This window comes from Natrix helvetica (genome assembly GCF_964273705.1).
Source record: "Natrix helvetica genome assembly, chromosome: 3".
NCBI lineage: Eukaryota > Metazoa > Chordata > Lepidosauria > Squamata > Natricidae > Natrix > Natrix helvetica.
Window position 1 is genome coordinate 156171428 of NC_138549.1, and position 21563 is coordinate 156192990.

At 45.6% G+C, this 21563-nt stretch overlaps 1 protein-coding gene across 3 annotated transcripts in view; it reads right to left on the minus strand.

Moving 5' to 3' along the window:
• Positions 1 to 21563, minus strand: part of ADNP (activity dependent neuroprotector homeobox) — a 69320-nt gene that overhangs the window by 7277 nt on the left and 40480 nt on the right. For all 3 annotated transcript variants that reach the window (XM_081947035.1, XM_081947037.1, XM_081947036.1), the window contains exons 2-3: positions 17724 to 17833; positions 6840 to 6952 (exon numbers count right to left, since the gene is read on the minus strand). In XM_081947035.1, coding sequence (XP_081803161.1) covers positions 6840 to 6952; positions 17724 to 17772 — 162 coding nt within the window. In that variant the 5' untranslated portion in view covers positions 17773 to 17833. The remainder of the gene's footprint in view (positions 1 to 6839; positions 6953 to 17723; positions 17834 to 21563) is intronic.

The window sequence follows — 21563 nt, forward strand, 5'->3', positions numbered from 1 at the left end:
TAGCAGAATTTCCATATTGAACAGAGAAAACTAAAATGCCTCCAACATTTGTTTTTCCATGTTGCAACTAAGAAATCCCTGTATCTTGTCTGCATAAAACTAACAAAGCAGAAGAAAAAGTGACTAATATACAGTATATCAAGTGGAAAAAAAAATCAGAGGAATGTTTCACATGAAGTTCATTTTCTGTCCAATATACAATCAGCATTAGACTTCACTATCACTTTTATATGCTCAGTTTTTGAAAGATTTATCCCTTGAAGCATTTGCTCTGTCATCAATCATATCATACTCCTGAAACTTGTATAAATACATATTGCCCATATTTATACTTCATTTACTTAAATCTACATTGTTAGTTTTATGGAAAAAAATTCCGTTTGGTCATGTAATTGTAGTCTTCAACTTATTAGCGTAAATGCAAGGAAAGCATGATTCACACACTTTTGAAAAAGAGAATTCTACAGAGCCACACGCTAGTAGGCAACAAATGCATTTTCAATAAAAGCAGAGATGTTTAAAGTACTCTCTGACAAGAATAGTGTACACTGCTCTTCTATTATAGCGGTTAATAATCATCTAAAATTTTTATAGTATTTATCAAAGATAGTTGGAATTAAGATTATAACACCAAATATTTATATTAAAACTTTGTAGGTCTATTCACATTTATGCAAAATATTTTTGGGGAAGTCCCAAAGGTGCTTTTTTTCCCCAAGAGGCAACTGGACTTTCTAGGTTTTCTTTGAAGATGTTTCACTTCTCATCCAAGAGGAGAAGAAAAACCAAAAGCACCTTTGGGCTAACTAATGACCTGGATAACTGAGAATCTCCATAGACATTTCTTTGAAAGGTTCCCATGGCAGATAGATACATGAGGGGTCCTTGGTGCTCTCTGAGCTGGTTGTTTTCTTGCAGACATTTCATTACTCAAACTAGATAATATCATTAGTGCTAGTCCTTGACTTTCAGTTTCGAGGTAAGGAGGAAAGCACTGCATGGTGTAAAGAGCAAGTCTCAAGCCAGGAATCATCTCTGAGCAGTATCCAAACAACACTGATCAAATGGCCACTGTTGTCCCAAACAAGCAGTTATATACAGGTAGTCCTTGACTTACCATCACAACTGGAACCAAAATTTCCATTAATAATAATAATAATAATAATAATAATAATAATAATAATAATAATAATAATAATAATAATAAATTTAGATTTATTAGCCGCTCCCTTTCCAAGTAGGACTCGGGGCGGCGTACAATGGAGCATATAACATGAAACATATATAACAACATCAAACGTACATACACACACAACACACATACATACACGTACATACACGGAGGAGGAAGCAAATTACATCAATAGACAGTTAAAAATCTGCTTTAAAATACCCCAATTGTAAAAAACCCAATAAAATTAATATTTAAGAACAATTTAAAAAACAGTTTGGAGGAATGGGAAAATTACGATTGCGATTGAGCCAGGCCGGATAATTGAAAGAGGTGGGTCTTCAGCTGTACACGGAAGGAGCGGAGATCGGAAATCATCCTGATGTCACGGGGGAGGTCATTCCATAGGGCTGGGCCCATCACAGAGAAGGCTCTGCTCCTGGGTGTCGCCCCCCGGCACTGTTTGGCGGACGGCACCCGGAGAAGTCCCTCTCTGTGTGAGCGAATTGGTCGTAGGGATGTGTGGGGCAGGATGCGATCCTGCATATAACTAGGCCCTGTGCCATGGAGCGCTTTAAAGATCATAATCAAAACCTTGAAACGCACTCGGTAGACCACAGGCAGCCAGTGCAGCTCGCGCAGGAGAGGTGTTACAGGGGAGTATCTAGTCCTCCCCATAATCACCCGCGCGGCCGCGTTCTGGACCAATTGTAGTCTCCGAGTGCATCTCAAGGGAAGCCCCATGTAGAGAGCATTGCAGTAATCCAGGCGAGACGTCACTAGCGCATGGGTGACTGTGCGTAGGGCATCCCGGTCCAATAAGGGGCGCAATTGGCGCATCAGGCGAACCTGATGGAACGCCCCCCTTGCCACGGCTGTTACATGGTTATCCATGGACAGCCGGGTATCCAGGAGGACGCCCAAATTGCGCACCTGTTCCATGGGGGCTAGTTGGACGCCCCCGATGGCCAGAGATGGAAACACCTGGTTGAACCGGGAGGCCGGAAGCCACAGCCACTCCGTCTTGGAAGGGTTGAGTTTTAGTCGGTTGCCATCCATCCAGACCCGTACGGCCTCCAGACACCGGGACATCATTTCGACGGCCTCATTGGGGTGGTTCGGAGTGGAAATGTATAGCTGAGTATCATCAGCATACAGATGATATCCCACTCCAAAACCACGGATGATCTCGCCCAGCGGTTTCATATATGTGTTGAACAGGAGAGGCGAGAGCACCGATCCCTGTGGCACTCCACATGTGAGTGGCCTCCGGGTCGAACTCTGCTCCCCTGTCAACACACGTTGCGTCCGACCAGAGAGGTAGGAGCCAAACCACCGTAAAACGGTGCCTCTGACTCCCAGCCCCTCTAGCCGGTGCAACAGGATACCATGGTCGATGGTATCGAACGCCGCCGAGAGATCTAATAGGACCAGGATAGAGGAACAACCCCTATCTCTGGCCCTCCAGAGATCATCAACCAATGCGACCAAGGCCGTCTCCGTGCTGTGCCCGGGTCGGAAGCCGGACTGGCGCGGGTCTAGATAATCATTTTCCTCCAGGTGACGTGGGAACTGCTGTGCTACCACACTCTCTACAACCTTCGCTAAAAAAGGAAGGTTGGAGACTGGACGATAATTGACTAGGTCCGTTGGGTCCAGGGAAGGCTTCTTGAGCAGGGGCCTCACCACCGCCTCTTTCAAGGCGGCCGGTAGAGACCCCTCACCCAGCGAGGCGTTCACCAGGCCCAGGAGCCAGTCACGCGTGACCTCCCAGGATGCCAGTACAAGCCAGGAGGGACACGGGTCCAATAAACATGTGGTGGGTCGCAGACGTCCACGCAACCTGTCCAAATCCTCGATGGCAACCGAGTCAAACTCCTCCCAAAGCGGTCCCTCAAGACTCGCAACGGGCGTCTCTACTGAACCACTGAAAGGGGTCCATCCCATCCGGATTTGAGCGACTTTGTCCTGTAGATAATTCCCAAACTCCTCTGCTCTACCCTGTAAAGGGGCTTCCCGTGGTCTCTCAAACAAGAGGGAACGGGTCACCCGAAACAGGGCGGCAGGGCGGTTATCTGCAGACGCAATAAGAGCAGCGCAATGTTGACGTTTGGCCGCTCTTAGTGCCACAAGGTACGTCTTCAAATATGCTCGTGCCTGTGCTCGGTCAAATTCGGAGCGGGAGGATCTCCAACGACTCTCTAGGCGTCTCTTGTGGCGTTTCATCACCCTTAGCTCCTCGGTAAACCAAGGTGCCAGGGTGGTTCTTCGCCGCAGGAGAGGCCGCAAAGGCGCCACCCGGTCTAGGGCCCCGGTAGCCGCATTATTCCATGCGACTACCAGGTCTTCTACTCGGGGGCGGGTCAGGTCCACAGGAGGTGGCCCAAGTTCCGTCTGGAACCTATCCGGTTCCATCAGGCGCTTGGGGCGGAACCATCTAATACCTTCCAGTTCCGCCTCCTCGCGGCGGGGGGTAGCACCAGGGAAGTCCAGCCGGAGAAGTGAGTGATCCGACCATGACAGGGGAATAGTGTCTAGATCCCCTATTCCCAGATCACTCGTCCACTGGCCAGAGACAAAAACAAGGTCCAGGGTGTGGCCTCCCTCGTGAGTAGGGCCCTGAATTAACTGGGTCAGGTCCATGGCTGTCATGGAAGCCATGAACTCCCGAACCCCCTCAGACGCTTCTCCCATCGACGGCAGATTAAAATCCCCCATCACTAAAAGTTTGGGGGTCTCAACCGCCACCGATGAGATCAGCTCAAGGAGCTCGGGCAGGGCCGCTGAAGTATAGCGAGGAGCCAGGTATACTATCAGCAGGCCCAACTGCCTCCCTGGGCCCCATCTCACGACGAGGGACTCACACCCGGATGTCTGCGGCACAGTGAACTCTCTCGGCTCTAAGTCTTCCCGGATAATCACTGCTACCCCACCGCCCCTTCCCTGGGCCCGAGGCTGGTGAAATGCTCGATAACCTGGAGGGCACATTTCCACAAGGGGTAGACCTCCCTCGTGGCCCAACCAGGTCTCGGTTATTCCGGCGAGGTCCGGGTCCCCCTCCAAAATTAGATCGTGGATGAGGGGGGCCTTATTAACAACGGACCTCGCATTGCATAACAGCAGTCTCAGGCCTTGGGTCTGTAGATCCTGACCACCTAGTATGCAGGGATTGGTACAAACGACCGGGAATGACCAAAAACCCCGGTCTCCCAACCGACTACGTGCTCTTAAACTGTCCTCGCACCTGCCCCTCCCTACGACCGTTGGTATTAAGGTGCCCTGCATAGGAATGCTATCTTCCCTCTCCTCCCCCACTCCGCCCCCTCCTCTTTCGACCACACCTAAGTGCCTGGCTCTTCCATCCCTCCTAACCAGTTCCCCCCCCCCATCCCTACAACCCCTCCCCCCCCCATCCTTATAACCCCTTACAACTTTTAAAAAACATTTAATTAAAAAACCCCTTAACGTGCGCTTCCTCCACCTCTCTGGGTTAATGAACCCGTCCTCAAGGTGGGCCCTCGAGAGGGCTGGAGGCCAGACCTGCGAGAGAGGGGACTCCCGCAGCTGCAGCAAATCCGACCTCGTGTACATAAAGATCATATAGAAAAAATCATAGGGGCAAAGTTAGTTAGTTACAGATGCTAAGATGTATCCTGGTTTGTCGTAGATATTGTCCTAACCCTAGGTGGAAAGGGTAAGTTAGTGGGCTAGTCGGTGGTGAAATAGATTAATGAGGTTTGAAGCTGTGGCAAGAGAATCAGTACTCGATAAAGGCAGGAAGGAAAAAGTCACACCTTCAGCAACTGTCCACCTATCCCCCTGGTGTCTCTCCTCCATGACCAGGCCCAGGAAAAGATGGACACCTGCCTTCTTGGGACCCCTGCTGCTCATCTTCGCAGGGGCTATTGTTAGATGTTAGACATGTTAGATGTTAAACATGTTAAATTCCACAACCTTAGATTTCAAGCTTTCCATTCCAGTTGTCTTTGCTCTGATGTGGTTCACTCAGCTCCCCCTCCACCAGCCGCTTCGTTTAGCTCTCCTCTCTTCTCCTCTCCTCAACTCCATCCACACAACGAAGCGGTCTTCCGGCTTTCCGACCAGCGCCCGGCCAGCACGCCAACACACCAACACGCCAGCCACCATCATCGTGACTCCGCACGTCTCTCCACCTCTCCACGCCTCTCGCCTTTCGCCATTTGTCTCTCCGCTCAGCGCCCAGCGCTCTGCTCAGCGTCTGGCGCTCCCACCAGCCAGACGAACACCCCACCACACACCTCCGCTCGCCTCTCGCTTCTCCGTTCCGCTCTCTCGCTTCTCCGTTCCGCTCTCCGCTCTCCGCTCTCCGCCGAGCGCTCAGCGAAAGGCAAACGGCGTTCGGCGCTCTCACATTCACTCTGAGCTCGGCGTCCTCAGCGTTCCCGGTTTCCTGCCGGCCAGCCGACCACCCAAGTGCCCTGCCCGACCCATCATAGCCAGGCAGAGCCGGGGGGTGGTCACCGACAAAGCCCGACCCTCAGAATGATATTGAGGGTCGGCAGCACCTCTCCCAGCTGGGAGGCCCCTCCGCAATTCTGCGGAGCTTACACGACAGCCGCCATTCGCCCCGGAAGCTCCTCCTCCTGACGCCTTCGGAACACTTAAAACTACCCTCCGAGCAAACCGGAAGTGACTTCCGGGTTGCTCGGAGGGTCGTTTTAAGCGTTCTGAAGGCTTCAGGGACCGTCTGGAGGGTTCCCTGATGCCTTCAGAGCGCTTAAAATGACCCTCCGAGAAACCCGGAAGTCACTTCCGGTTTGCTCGGAGAGTGGTTTTAAGCGTTCCGAAGGCTTCAGGGAAGACTCCGGACGGTCCCTGAAGCCTCCGGAGGGCCTTGGGGGCAGGGGAGGCTCTTTTCGCCCTCCCCAGGCTCCTATTAAGCCTGTGGAGGGCGAAAAAAGCATGTAAAAATGGGGGGGGGCGTTGTGCGCGCATGCGCACTGGGGGATCGCGCATTGCATTATGGGTGCGGCATGCCCGCACACGACCCCCCCCCGCTCTCCCCACTTGTGGCACGCGAGCCAAAAAAGGTTCGCCATCGCTGCCATAGAGAATCTATGGGGCATTGCCAAGAGAAAGATGAGAGACATGAGACCGAACAATGCAGAAGAGCTAAAGGCTGCTATTGAAGCATCCTGGTCTTCCATAACACCTCAGCAATGCCACAGGCTGATAGCTTCCATGCCACGCCGCATTGAGGCAGTAATTGCTGCAAAAGGGGCCCAAACCAAGTAGTACATATGCATGCTTATAAAACTCATTACCTGCAAAGCAAGATAGTTCAAGATGTGATTTGTCATAATTGTGATGATTATGGCTTACAGCTCATGAAAACCCCCAAATCCAATATATTATCTCATATATTAGTTTCACTTTTAAGTTGCATTACTAAAATAAATGAACTTTTGCACGATATTCTAATTTTTCGAGTTTCACCTGTAGGTTTTGGTTAGCAATTAAGCTCAAGTAAAAATTGTAAATCCAAATTCAATGAAATAATGGTGGTGAGGGCTATAATCATCCAGATTCTAATAATAACCCCCCTTCTAAAAAACATCCCCCTATCTTTCAACTGAATATATTACCAACATTAAAGTTTAACTAATGCTCCCTACAAAATCATACTTACCTCTATATGTTCTTTACAGTATTCCAAACCGATGTCACTTAGTATCTTTTTCACAGTTTTCCGGGCTTTTCTTAAACTGCCAAGATTGTTGACAGGAAGCTGGAACATAGTTTCTGAGAGAAAGAAAATGAGAAACTAATTTAATGAAAATATTTTATTCAAAATAGTTAAACTCAAAGTAACAAGAAACATTTGATATCACTTTTGTTCGTTTATTTTTTTAAATTATACACATTGCATTCTGTTTTCTAGGTAATTTCATAAATCAAAAGAAAACAGGTTGTTCATTACATTTTGCTTTGTAAAGATGAACCTGGAAGCTAATTGCCTTTAAATATAAAAGCATAAATACAAAAATAGAGATCATGATGCCTAAATTTGATCTGATATACTTCTGCAATGAGAATGATCTTTCACACGGAATTTCATAAATCATAAGCCAAACTCATAATGAAAGTGGAATTTTACACTTAAAGTATTTGTAACAAATATTGGTCATCATTAAATGCTAAGTTAAAATTTAAATATGAGAACTGTATAATTTACCAATTTTTATTCCAATAGGTTTCTGTCTCCCCTACAAAAGCAGAACGCTACCTTGACCTAGTTTAAGAGACCTATTTCAGAAATAAAATATAGTAGATAAATATTGCTATTGGGAGACACTCAAAAGTGCACGCAACACCCCATGGTTTCTTCTGAGGAAAATATCAGAGAGTCCGTCCACTGGATGTCTATCTTGAGAACACTTTAGAATAATTAAACAACAATACTCTCCTTTTTTAGAAGATATACCTAAGAAATTCTAACCAGGCAACAACTACTGAAAATTTCAAAATTGAAATCAACTAGATTCTTCAGGTCCAACATTGTTTACGTAATTCACAATAAATAAAATCATAATTACAATGTTTCAAAATTCTATATTTTAACATCATGTTCTTAATTTATAATTGAAATTTAAAAATCACTCTAAAATGTCTATATCCTCAGACATAGCAACTGCACTACTATTTTAACATATTACCCAATTTTACCATTAGAACATGTGATTCTTAGTAATATTTTCATATCATTCTCCATATAGTCGAAACATGGCAGTTTCTGAACAAAATGTTTGAACTGTAAGCTGCCCAGAGTCATTTCCTGTGATGGGTGTTTACGGGTGTTTGCAGTCCCATGACTGCAATTTATGCCATTTTTTTGGTCACAAACCAGCATTTACTTTTGGTTTTCAGAAAACTGGCTAAAAGCGAACCTTTGGTTCACTTAAAAACTGTGGTAATTTACCATGAAAAGGGTTGTAAAATTGGGTTGGTCACATGGATAATAATACAGAACTTCAGTATTAACCATCAGCTTTATGAGCATCACGAGGTAGGACCATACATAACAAAGCACCCTAATTTTCTTGATACATATAATGCATAATTATCCATGGGCCAACAGAATTGTGTTGAAATTAAGACCTGTGCGATTAGTGAAGCTTATGTTAGAAATATAGCAGTCAATATGCTTAATAATAATTTATCTATGAAGAACATGCCGGTTTTCACAAATTTAAATAGTCAAATATAACATAAAAGTATATCTGAAGAGCAAGTATGGAAAGTCTCAGAAGCATTAAAATCTTCATGCCTCACCAGTTCCCTTATTATCCCAACCTACAACTTGATATTTTTCTTTTGTTATTGAAATGAATACTACTGTCTTAACATAAACTAAAATAAAGTAAAATGCTACCATATAAATGACAGCTTTTATTTAAATAAGTCTATAAACAAATAATTGTGAATAAAATAAATGCCTCAAAAAGTTATTGGAACCATTCTTAAAATGTCATTTTTTAAAAAATGACTTCATTGTTTCATAATGTTCATTTTTATGCCTGTGTATATGTTTTTATCTCTACCTCTATATTTATTTATGTGTTTGAAGTTAAAGGCATCCAGAGATTAACCGATGTGATTTGGGGACCCAGTTCAAAGCTTCAGAAATAACCTGGTATAGATCATTCTGAAAATATTTCAGAGGCATAAATCAGTACAAATCTACAAAGACAGTGAATCTCTTAATATATATTTCAGATGGCTAAATTGTGGATTTCTTTATTGACTTTTTCTTTTTCATAAGCCAGAAAGCTAGAAAATGTTTTTTTATTAGATTATGCCTCGGGTTTATTTCGCTTACTTCAAAGATATGCTTTCAAGGAATGCCAAGTTTCACACCTCGTTAATTCAGGGCGGAATTCACACCCTGACAAGGTGTATGAAGCGCTGTGACCGGTACATCGATAGTAGGTTGCAGCAGCACATGAGCCATGTCCTTGTCCACATTGAAGAATGTCTTGTCCGTGGAGGTGGGCATAGGGTCTGAAGTGGGGGATGCCCATTGTCATCTGGCCAGGTCGAGGAAAGACTTGGGAGTGGGCACCGTGTCTACCTCGATGGCTTGCTCCTCAAAGATGGTCTCCGCCGAGAAGCCCTGAGGATGCACCGGTGCTTTTGGTGATTTGTTGCCACATTTGGCCGCTGTCTTTACCTTGAAAAGTAAGGGCTTGTACAAGGAGGGTTGAAACAGGCTGGAAAAGGTAGGCTTAGGAGGAGGCATGCCTTCATCCTCAGATACTCTGTCCTCTCTGATCTCGCCTTCCTCGGATTCAGACTTGTTGTCCTCCTGAGACAAGGTGGGGATTTCCCTCTGGCCCTCCAGCCATGGGCAGAGGTGGCACTTGTGGCTGGATCTGGGGTTGTTGAAAGGCCGCTGCCATGATTGGTGCTGAAGGCAGGCCACGGGGACAGAGGCGCTGGAGCACAGGCCATGGACTTAGTGGTACATCAGAGGCCTGTGCGGAGGGTTGCCCTGTACCCCCCCCCCGTGCGATTACAACCCCCCCCACTCATCTAGGGCTACCTGTTTCTACCACCCACTGCGGCCTTCGTCTCAGTTCCAGCCCAAGCTTCCATATTCACCAGCTGGTTATTATTATTATTATTAACCCATCATCTTCATCTACGATGTGGACTATTTCCATCTGCCTATCCCTACCAGGACTATTTCATCCGTTTCATCTGGATGTATGTGGTTTTGGCTAACTTACATTAACATCGACAGCACCCACTTGATGAGCGCTGGCCCTTTATTATGCTTTATTCGAGACTAGACCTGCTGCTACTGCGAGAGTCCCCCCTCTCGCAGTCATGGCCTCCAGCCCTTTCAAGGGCCCACCTCGAGGACGGGTTTGTTAACCCAGAGAGGTGGAGGAAGCGTGCATTAAGGGGTTTTTTAGTTAATTGTTTTTTAAAATTTGTAAAGGGTTTTAAGGGTGGGGGGGGGAAGGACCAGATCAGGAGTGATAGTAGAGCCAGGCAATTAGGTGTGGTCGAAAGAGGAAGGAACGGAGCGGGTGAGGAAAGGGAGGATAACATTCCATTACAGGGCTCTTTGATACCAACGGTCGTGGGGAGGGGCAGGCGCGAGGACACATTAAGAACGCGCAGTCGGTTGGGAGACCGGGGTTTTTGGCCATTCCCGGTCGTTTGTACCAACCCCTGCATACTAGGTGGTCAGGTTCCACAGGCCCAAGGCCTGAGACTGCTGTTATGCAACGCGAGGTCCGTTGTCAATAAGGCCCCCCTCATTCATGATCTTATTTTGGAGGGGGAGCCGGACCTCGCAGGAATAACCGAGACCTGGTTGGGCTGTGAGGGAGGTTTACCCCTCGTTGAATTGTGCCCACCAGGTTATCGAGCATTTCATCAGCCTCGGGCCCAGGGGAGGGGCGGCGGGGTAGCAGTGATTATTCGGGAAGACCTTGAGCCGAGAGAGTTCACCGTGCCACAGACATCCGGGTGTGAGTCCCTTGTCGTGAGATGGGGCCCAGGGAGGCAGTTGGGCCTGCTGATAGTATACCTGGCTCCTCGCTATACGTCAGCGGCCCTGCCTGAACTCCTTGAGCTGATCTCATCGGTGGCGATTGAGACCCCCAACCTTATAGTGATGGGGGATTTCAATCTGCCGTCGATGGGAGAAGCGTCTGAGGGGGTTCGGGAGTTCATGGCTTCCATGACAGCCATGGACCTGACCCAGTTAATTCAGGGCCCTACTCACGAGGGAGGTCACACGCTGGACCTTGTTTTTGTCTCAGGCCGGTGGATGAGTGATCAGGGAATAGGGGACTTAGCCATTACTCCCCTGTCATGGTCGGATCACTATCTTCTCCGGCTGGACTTCCCTGGTGCTACCCCACACCGCGAGGAGGCGGAACTGGAAGGTATTAGATGGTTCCGCCCCAAGCGCCTGTTGGAACCAGATAGGTTCCAGACGGAGCTTGGGCCACCTCCTGTGGATTTGACCCGCCCCCGAGTGGAGGACCTGGTAGACGCATGGAATAGTGCGACTACCAGGGCCCTGGACCGGGTGGCGCCTTTGCGGCCTCTCCTGCGGCGACGAACCACCCTGGCTCCCTGGTTTACCGAGGAGCTAAGGGTGATGAAACGCCAAAGGAGACGCCTAGAGAGTCGTTGGAGATCCTCTCGTTCCGAATCTGACCGAGCACAGGCACGAGCCTACTTGAGGACGTACCTTGTGGCATTAAGAGCGGCCAAACGTCAACATTGCGCCGCCCTTATTGCGTCTGCAGATAACCGCCCTGCCGCCTTGTTTCGGGTGACTCGCTCCCTCTTGTTTGAGAGGCTGCGGGAAGCCCCTTTACAGGGTAGAGCAGAGGAGTTTGGGAAATATCTACATGACAAAGTCGCTCAAATCCGGATGGGATGGGCCCCCTTCAGTGGTTCAGTAGAGACGCCTGTGGCGAGTCTTGAGGGTCCGCTTTGGGAGGAGTTTGATTCGGTTGCCATCGAGGATTTGGACAGGTTGCGTGGACGTCTGCGACCCACCACATGTTTATTGGACCCGTGTCCCTCCTGGCTTGTACTGGCATCCTGGGAGGTTACACGTGACTGGCTCCTGGTCCTAGTGAACACTTCGTTGGGTGAGGGGTCTCTACCAGCCGCCTTGAAAGAGGCGGTGGTGAGACCCCTGCTCAAGAAGTCTTCCCTGGACCCGACGGACCTAGTCAATTACCGTCCAGTCTCCAACCTTCCTTTTCTAGCGAAGGTTGTAGAGAGTGTGGTGGTACAGCAGTTCCCACGCCACCTGGAGGAAAATGATTATCTAGACCCGCGCCAGTCCGGCTTCCGACCCGGGCACAGCACGGAGACGGCCTTGGTCGCATTGGTGGATGATCTCTGGCGGGCCAGAGATAGGGGTTGTTCCTCTATCCTGGTCCTATTAGACCTCTCGGCGGCTTTCGATACCATCGACCATGGTATCCTGTTGCACCGGCTGGAGGGGCTGGGAGTCAGGGGCACCGTTTTACGGTGGTTTGGCTCCTACCTCACTGACCGGACGCAACGTGTGTTGGCAGGGGAGCAGAGATCGACCCGGAGGCCTCTCACATGTGGAGTGCCACAGGGTTCGGTACTCTCGCCTCTCCTGTTCAACACATACATGAAACCGCTGGGCGAGATCATCCGTGGTTTTGGGGTGGGATATCATCTGTATGCTGATGACACTCAGCTATACATCTCCACCCCAAACCACCCCAATGAGGCCATCGAAGTGATGTCCCGGTGTTTGGAGGCCGTACGGATCTGGATGGATGGCAACCGACTGAAACTCAACCCTTCCAAGACGGAGTGGCTGTGGCTTCCGGCGCCCCGGTTCAACCAGGTGCTTCCATCTCTGGCCATTGGGGGCGTGCAATTAGCCCCTATGGAACAGGTGCGCAATTTGGGCGTCCTCCTGGATGCCCGGCTGTCCATGGATGACCATGTAACAGCCGTGGCAAGGGGGGCGTTCCATCAGGTTCGCCTGATGCGCCAATTGCGCCCCTTATTGGACCGGGATGCCCTACGCACAGTCACCCATGCGCTGGTGACGTCTCGCCTGGACTACTGCAATGCTCTCTACATGGGGCTTCCTTTGAGATGCACTCGGAGACTACAGTTGGTCCAGAACGCGGCCGCGCGGGTGATCATGGGGAGGACTAGATTCTCCCCTGTAACACCTCTCCTGCGCGAGCTGCACTGGCTTCCTGTGGTCTACCGAGTGCGTTTCAAGGTCTTGATTATGATCTTTAAAGCGCTTCATGGCACAGGGCCTAGTTACATGCAGGATCGCATCCTGCCCCACACATCCCTACGACCAATCCGCTCTCACAGAGAGGGACTTCTCCGGGTGCCGACCGCCAAACAGTGCCGGGGGGCGACACCCAGGAGCAGAGCCTTCTCTGTGATGGGCCCAGCCCTGTGGAATGACCTCCCCCGGGACATCAGGATTACTTCCGATCTCCGCTCCTTCCGTGTACAACTGAAGACCCACCTCTTCCAACTATCTGGCCTGGCTCAACCGTAATTTTCTCGTACCCCTCCTGACTGTCTGTTTTTAACATTTTGAATTTGGATTGTACATGGGGTTTTATAATTAGGGTATTTTAATGGTTTTTAATTGTCTATGTATTGTATTTGTTAACCTCCTCCGAACATGTGTGTCTTTGTACTTATGTATGTCATGGATTTATGTAAATGTTATATGTTTTTTACTCCATTGTACGCCGCCCCGAGTCCTATTCGGAAAGGGAGCGGCTAATAAATTTAAATTGATTGATTGATTGATGCACTGTTGGAAGGCCCGCATCATCATGTCCTGGAAATTTGGCACCCCTGTGGTGGGTGGTTGCCCCGCCCCCATGCCTGTAGAGGTAGAGGGAAGGCTTGTGGATAATGTCCCGTGGTGAGGAGAGGCCCCGATGTTGGTAGTGCGTGAGGGTGATTGCCATCCCTGGGCAGAGCCCCAGATGCCTGAGGTATCAATTGGAATCCTCACTTGTAAGGAGGGATCCTCCTCTGTAATCTCATCAGGCTCCAGGCCAGGGAAAAACTTTTTTTTTAGTTGTCCAAATTTTATTGATTTTACAAATTTTACAGGGAAAAGGGGTTAAAAGGTTATAGAACATTTTGACAGCTACATCGTACGGTGGGGAGAAGCCCCCCCAAGTCTCACAACTTTTACAGACAACAATAAAAAATATCAACATTTGCATAAGTATTAGCAGTTTTAAGTTTAACACTAGATCATCAGTATGTTTCAATCATCTTATTTTGTATCACTTCCATAAAGGTACATTATAACAACAATTGCAATAATGTTTCAAATCACTTCTGTGATCTGAGTCTTCTAGTTGCTGCATCCTCCCTCCCGTCCACTGGCAGAGCCTCAGCCCCTCCCTCCCTTGTTTCTTGTGTAACATCCCCCATTTCGCCTAAGAGAGCACTGTGTTTTTTAGCGAAAGCCTCCGCTTCCATAACTGTGTTGATTCTAATTCTACTGCCCTCCCAGAAAATCAACATGCCTTCTGGTAACAGCCACCTAAACCAGACCCCATTATTATATAATTTTTTTGCTAAGAAGGAAAATTCAAAGTGGTTTTAAAATACATACAGTAGTTATTTTTCTTCAAAAATGATGTCAGATATCAATGCACAAAACACACTCTTCTTATCTCTTACTTTCTTTGGGATCTGTTTAAGAATGGTTATTTCTTTATCCTTGTATTTTAGTGGTCCTCCCCTTTGAGCTCCCAGAACCTCATCTCTTGTGGTCTTTCTAAGAAATTTGACACGAACTTCCCTTGGAACATTACGCGTTCTTGCATAGGCTAAATTAATCCTATAAATTGGGTGGGATATTGACCTCCTATAAATCAGGTCAATATCCCACCAGAGCTGTTGTTTATCTCTATTAATGTATTCTGCTAGTATTGTGGTCATAATCTCTTTAAGATCTTCGTTCTCAACTTCTGGCAAATTTTGGAACCTAAGGAAAAAAGACATCCTTTCAAATTCCATTTTTATCATGTGATTTTCAAATTCTACATTCCCCCTTTGGATTGTCTTCACCTCGTCTCTCATCCCAACCGCACCCTCCTCCAGTACACCTATCCTCTGTTCATTCTGTATGATTTGTTGTTTCATCTCTCTGAGCTGATCGTTTAAGTCTTGCAGTTGTTTTTTCATTTCATCCTGTCCCTTTAAGATAGATTGAAGCATCTGGTGAATAGACAAGTCCTTTGCACTCTCTTCAGCTTTAGGTTGTAAAAAAGATCCCAGCTGTGATTGGTGAGCAATCGGGCTTGATGTGGAAGAAATGGTGTCTGTGGGAGAGCACAGCCGGTAGAGATCACCAGGCAAGCAAATCCAAAAGGGAATAAATCCTCTGGTACAAAACTAGAACAGATAGGTGGGTCAAGATATTCCAAATCCAGGGAAAAAGCGTATTTGAAGAGGCTCCTGGAGATCTCTGGGGTGGAAATTAGTTCAAAGCCATAAAGTTTTCCAAGGGAGGAGTTTCATTCATAAAAACAAAGAAGAAAGAGGAAGTTGGCCATCTTGGCTCAGCCAGTACAGGTGGTCAGGAAACAACAAGATCAAACTTCCCACACATAGTTTAGAGAAGAATCAGTTCAACCATCCTTTCTCTCGCAGTTGTAGTCAAGAAAGAAATTTTTTTCCCATTATTTAAGGGAAGTGAAAGTAGATTTTAAACTTTCTCTCTCTCTCCCATAAAAGGGAGAGTGCCGCTTTTCCAAGGAGGGGTGGAAATTTCCCCCCCCCTCCAATCTTAACTCCTCCAAAGGTTGAAACAAAGTCTAAAAAAAAAAAAAAAACCTGCAGATCAGTCAATAGAATAAAACAGTAAAGGACCTGGGGAGACCCCTCACCTCACCGCACTTCAGCTGTATCTTTCAAATTGGTCATTTCCTTCCAGGCTCTGCTCGAGGAAAGCGCACGGTGGCATTCCGCGCATCCCCTACGCTTTCCAGCTCCTGGGGCAAAGCTGGAGACCCGCCCGTGCCCCCGACATTCTAGGGGGTCCCAGCAAGCTGCCCCTACGGCAGGGTGCCCCTCCAAGGCACCCTGTGCTCCCCCTAGACTTCAGGGGAGCACACCAAAACAGTGAAAAGAGGACGCACACGTCCGTCGCCTTCGGCTACCGGAAGCCGTCTCTCCCGTTGCTCCAGGGGGAACTTTCTTGCTGTTGGTCTTATGGCAGATACGCTCTAGAGCCTTATGCCTCTACCGTTCGTATTTAGAGCCAGGTTTGAGAGCTTGGAGCCAGAGCTTGCCCCTTTAGCTGCCTCAGAGGAGGTGTGCTTCGTTTTGCTCTTAGCCTTGCTGCCCCCCACCCTTGGATGGACCTTCAGGGGTAAGCTCTGATCTGATTGGGGGCTCTTCTGCCCCTCCGGTGGGACTGCTGGCTGTAGTAGTGAGGGCTTGATTCCTGCCTGTGTCCTCCGAGCTGCAGGAGGCTGCCATCTAGGGCCACATGGGGATTCCATCCCTTCTTAAAATGGTGCTGCGCGGCAAAATACGAATGGCCATTCTGTTCGGAGGTTTGAAAAGCAGCTTGTGCTACTGAGAGCTACCACGCGCCTTCCGCTCTCGCCTATGGCTTTTCCCCACTCTGCTTGCTGTGCGCTTTTCTGGCCGCTTGCTTCCTCTCTGGCTGTTGCGGCAAAACGTGGCGGTTTGTCGCTCGATCCCTGAGGGTAGCAGTGGAGTGCTTCTGCGCTGAATCAAGGCTTCCCCTTGCTCGTGGGTTTTTTTTTAAAAGGAGACCAGCCGGTGCAGCGTGCTGAGCCTTGTTGCCCTGTCTGGCCTTCTGAGGCTAGTCAGGTACTCACGCAATTGGAAGCAGAGCAGGGCTTGTATTAATCGTGATAGCAAGGTTGCCGGAACATAGGATGACAATACTGTTCAGTTGAGGAATTGAGTCGATAACTGGGGATTACCTGGCAATAGGGGCGTGGCAATCAATCAATGAGAGAACGAAGTCAACCCATCCTGGATACTCCTTCCCTCACTATGGAGAAATAGGTAGAGCTCAACTGCTGCATGCACCATTATTCTGATAGAGTTAGAAGGACTACCTCTCTACATCATTCCTTTTGACAAGAATGAATTGGTTTCTCCAAAACCATAGCACATAAATATTTGAATATTGCTCCAAATCTTCAAATATCCATAAATATTTTGAATACTGCTCCAAATACAGATAGCCTTCATTTATCAACCATTCATTTCAAAGTATAATACTGAAAAAATAACCTTATGGCTATTTATGACCCTTGCAGCATCTCTCAGTTATGTGAATGTCATTGCAGTCAGTATGTGTTTCTCTCCCTACTCCCCCGATGTTGCAAGCAATTTCTGTAGGCAGTCTTTCCTTTGTCTGGCTCTTGCTGGCATGATTATATTGCTCTCAATGTGCAGAACAGCAAAAAAATGTATTCTCTTGACATCTAATTTCACTGCTTTAAAGGGGTGGAAAGATCAGGCAAAGGAGGGTTTAGTTAAATCTCGTATACTGTATCCCTGAACCCAAAAAAATAGTTAAAACTACAAAGCCTCAAATGATATGGCAAAAAAATTAAAGATGAGAAAATGGGAGAAGGAAGGTATCACTGTTTACCTTTGTAATGTTGACTACTTTTTCCCTTTAAAAGGGACACCAAAGGGGATTTTTCTTTTTCACATTTCTGTAAGAAATATTTCAATGGCTCAGTGACCAGTTAATACTGGAAGTGGAGATAGGGAAATGAGTGATACTGTGAGTAAAATCAATATGTAATTATACTACAAAGATGTTCATTTGATAATGTGCAAAATGTACCAGGTTTCAGTTCATGGATCACAGACTCAACAATACTCACAATTTTCTTTTAGAAATCATCCTCCTGGATCACTGATCTCTACCTTATCAAGTATCTATCTCAATAAGAACCTGAATTCAGACTCATATGTATAAAAATCAGACACCTACCCCTTTGTAGCTGTTGAAGGCAATGAATTCCTGGAGCCGTTCTATTCATGCAACTTCCTTTTCTGTAGTTTCTTAATCTTATGACTTCTGATAGGAAGTAGCATTAATGCCTGCAGGAGTGAATCAGAATGAAGCATTAGTCTGCCATCAAAAGGACTGTACATAATAATATTGGGTGACATTTAGCAAAAGAGAATGATCCAACAGAACATGGAAACACTAGCAATAATGTCCATTTTACCGAATGAAAAACTCAGCAGACATATTTTGAAGTGAATTCTCTTCATTATAGCTAAAAAAAAGCTTAAACAACAGCTAATATGAAGGGGAGAAAACCAGTGCCTTTACCTACTTGGGAAATAATTGGGTAACATTACATTATGACTGTATTTTATTACATTATGTTGAATTATTATTAATTATGAAAATATTTTTTTCAGTTTTCACTCAAAATGTTGGTCATTTAATTTGCAATATTCTTATCAACAGTTTACTGACAGCAGCTAAAGTAAACAATGTTATGGTAGATTTTTAACAAAGAAAAAAGAAAATAGAGAAACAAATAAAATAATTGGGTCAGTAGAATTAGATAATAAATAAGTAGAATAGAATAAGGTGGTGGAAAATAGAATATCTAAAAAAGGATGGGAAGGAAGAACAAATAGGGATGAGCAGTACTTTGTGGCTGGAAATACTAAATTTTGCAAACATTAACATTAAGCCAATAAAACAATTGTGACAATAGCGTGTGAACAAATCAACACAACTGACTAGGTAGATCCAAGAGCATATCTATTTTTTGCATTTGTGTCACTTCTTTAAGTATGGTCTGTAGCACAATGTAATATAACTGGCTCATATTTAGATACTACTTACAGAAAAACCATAGAAAATAATATGAAGTTCAAGTATTATTCTTGACATAAAGACAAGCTAACTTTTGTAAAGATTCCCAGATCAAAAATATACAACAAGCAGACTAATATTTTCTCTCAAAACTGCTTCACACTCTCTGCAGCACATAAAAAACAAGTTCCAGTAACATGATTAGTTTTGATTCATAGTTTAGTTTAATCTAGACATCCCTAATTATAGAATCTCTGGTGGTAGTGCCTGGGATAATAAAGAGTAGCTACCAATTAAAAGGAACAATACTGAACAAACAGTAGACAAAGTGTGAATTTCAAGCTATGATTTTCTGGCCTCTAGATCCCTTTCTCTGAAATCCAGCATAAAATAACAGAATATTGGTAGTACAATTTCTCACACCTTCCCAATCAGCAAAGAAAACTGCATAGATGCTAAGCCTTCAAAGAATTGAATGTAGAGCGTTCAACAGAATGCTCTGCCAACAGAACCCATCCTCGGGGCCTTCAAGTAGTAATAAAAAATGAGGACAGCCATTAAGTACAAAATATTTACCATTCTTGACAAATGCACCAATATGTATCATAATACAAAGAAATCTCTTATGGACATTCACTGTGTGTTTTGTGCATTGATATCTGACATCATTTTTGAAGAAAAATAACTACTGTATGTATTTTAAAACCACTTTGAATAATTGGAGGTATTTACACAAATGTTATTTTTTACAAAAATGAAAGATGGCATCATAGCATAGCATCATGTTTTGGATTAATTTGTTTTAATTTGTTTTTTTTAATTGTTTTTACTTGCGAGTCACCCACAATCACATATGTGAAATGGGTGGCTGTATAAATTAAATAAAATACATAAAATGCAATTGTGTGCAAAAATAAAAATAAAAAATGTTCCTTCAAACTGCAGAAAGTGCCTGAATTCAAAGATGAAATATAGGTTATTTGAAACTTGGATATAGCTAATTTTAGTTTCAATGAAAGCTAATTAGCCATTATTTCAGTTTCTTAAATTTTATAGGATGCTTTATAAAACACTCCAATTGCTTAAGGGTTTGAAAACACTCAATATGTAAGGTATGAAACCGTACATAGTATATAGGTAGCCCTCAACTTACAACTGCAATTGAGCACAAAACTTTCATTGCTAAGCATGGCAATTGTTAAGTGAGTTTTGACCCATTTTATGACTTTTTTGCCAGCTGTGTCAAACGAATCATTACAGTCGTTAAATGAATTATACAGTTGTTAAGAAAATCTGGCTTCCCCCGTTGACTTTGCTTGTAGAATGCTGGCTGCCAAGGTTACAAATAGTGATCACATGACCTGCACGACAGTTGCCAAGCACCCGGATTTTAATCATATGACCAAGGGGATGTCACAATGGTCACGAAGTATGAAAAATAAGTCCCTTTTTTCAATGCCATTGTAACTTTGAACAGTTAATAAACAAATAGTTGTAAGTAGAGGACCACTGTAGTCCAAAGCCAGTGCTTAAGCAGGCATATTTTGGCCAAGATACTGATATTGCATGCAGTGTAACATATTTATTTATTTGACTATTTATGCCCCACTTTCTTATTCAGTGATTATTTAAGGCAGAGCAACAAATTAAATTGATACTGAATTTGTATAAAAATTAATTAACAATTAAGGGTCTAACAAAATAGATGTGTATTTTCTAAGAACTTGCAGACTGTTGAGAAAATGCCATTAATGAAGGTGTGTGTTCTATACACGTGAGAAAATACAGATGGTCTTCTCCTGTGTGCCAGGCAGAAGGAACAGGAGAAGCCTTAAAAAGGCCTCCTGAAGGTTTTAATGGCCTCATCAGGTTGGCAATGGGATGGGAGCTCTCAGGAATTAAATTGTGTAGGACCTTTATGCTTTGTAAGATTCCTGTGTCTTACATCACTCTAAATTTCACACGTAACAGTACATGGTCTTCAAGCATAAAGGGTGTTCCAATAATCAATCCTGAATAGCATAAGAAAATTCTGTGGGACATCACAAAAAAAATACAAACCTGTAAAACAATGGCAAAGTCCAATTCCACAAGGAAATCCAAAAGGCTGGGTACTTAATATTTCTGTTTTTACAGCCATCCACCCACACATTCATGACTGTACTCATTATCATGGCTGATGGTACAGAAAGTTGTTGAAAGGCTCAGGAATATATTATGGCCACAGTCAACTCTTTCTAGTTCTACAGAGAGAGATCATCTATTAAGATAATCGACACAGTTCAGTAACATTATCTTGCATAAAATCATAGCTGAAATACATCTAGAAAATCAGTGTAATTTAGATGTATTTGGAGGCTACCATTGAGATGGCGGAGTTGGCGGAGCCACATCACCGTTGTGCGGTTAAAATACGAGGCTGCGGCTGCTGCCTGCACCGCCCAGGCGGATGCCTTGTAATTTTTTCGCAGTCAGCTCCGCCCTCTTATCCTCCGGTTTTAGTTTGTCTGCTGCATCCCCCGAGACCACAGGGGAAGAGGAGACCAAGGCAGCTATAGGTTGATCTATAATCGGAAGTTGTAAAGCCTGTACAAAGGACTTCTCCATGTTATAGGCTCGACAGTCATTGCTGCCTGGGGGAGAGAAGTTGGAGGGGCGAGCCCACTGACTAGTGGCCACCTCTAAAAAGAGAGGATGAGCTGAAATTTCCTCCTTATTGGTAGCCGTGTTTGAAAACATGGCCATGTCCGGGTCCCTGGGAGGCGGAACCGTGGGGTCCCCAGTCCCTACCTTGGTGGTTCTCCTAGCCTTTCGGAGCAAGGGCTTGAACATAGCCGGGAGAAAAAGGTTAGACGAAGGAGGAGGATCAGGGGCTGCATCCTCGTCTTCAGAGAAACCCCAATCATCCTGACGTTGAGCCTCCCCCCTGGAAGAGATCTCACTCATGAGAAGGCGAGGAGGCCCTAGATCTAGACCTGCTGAAAGGGGTGACCT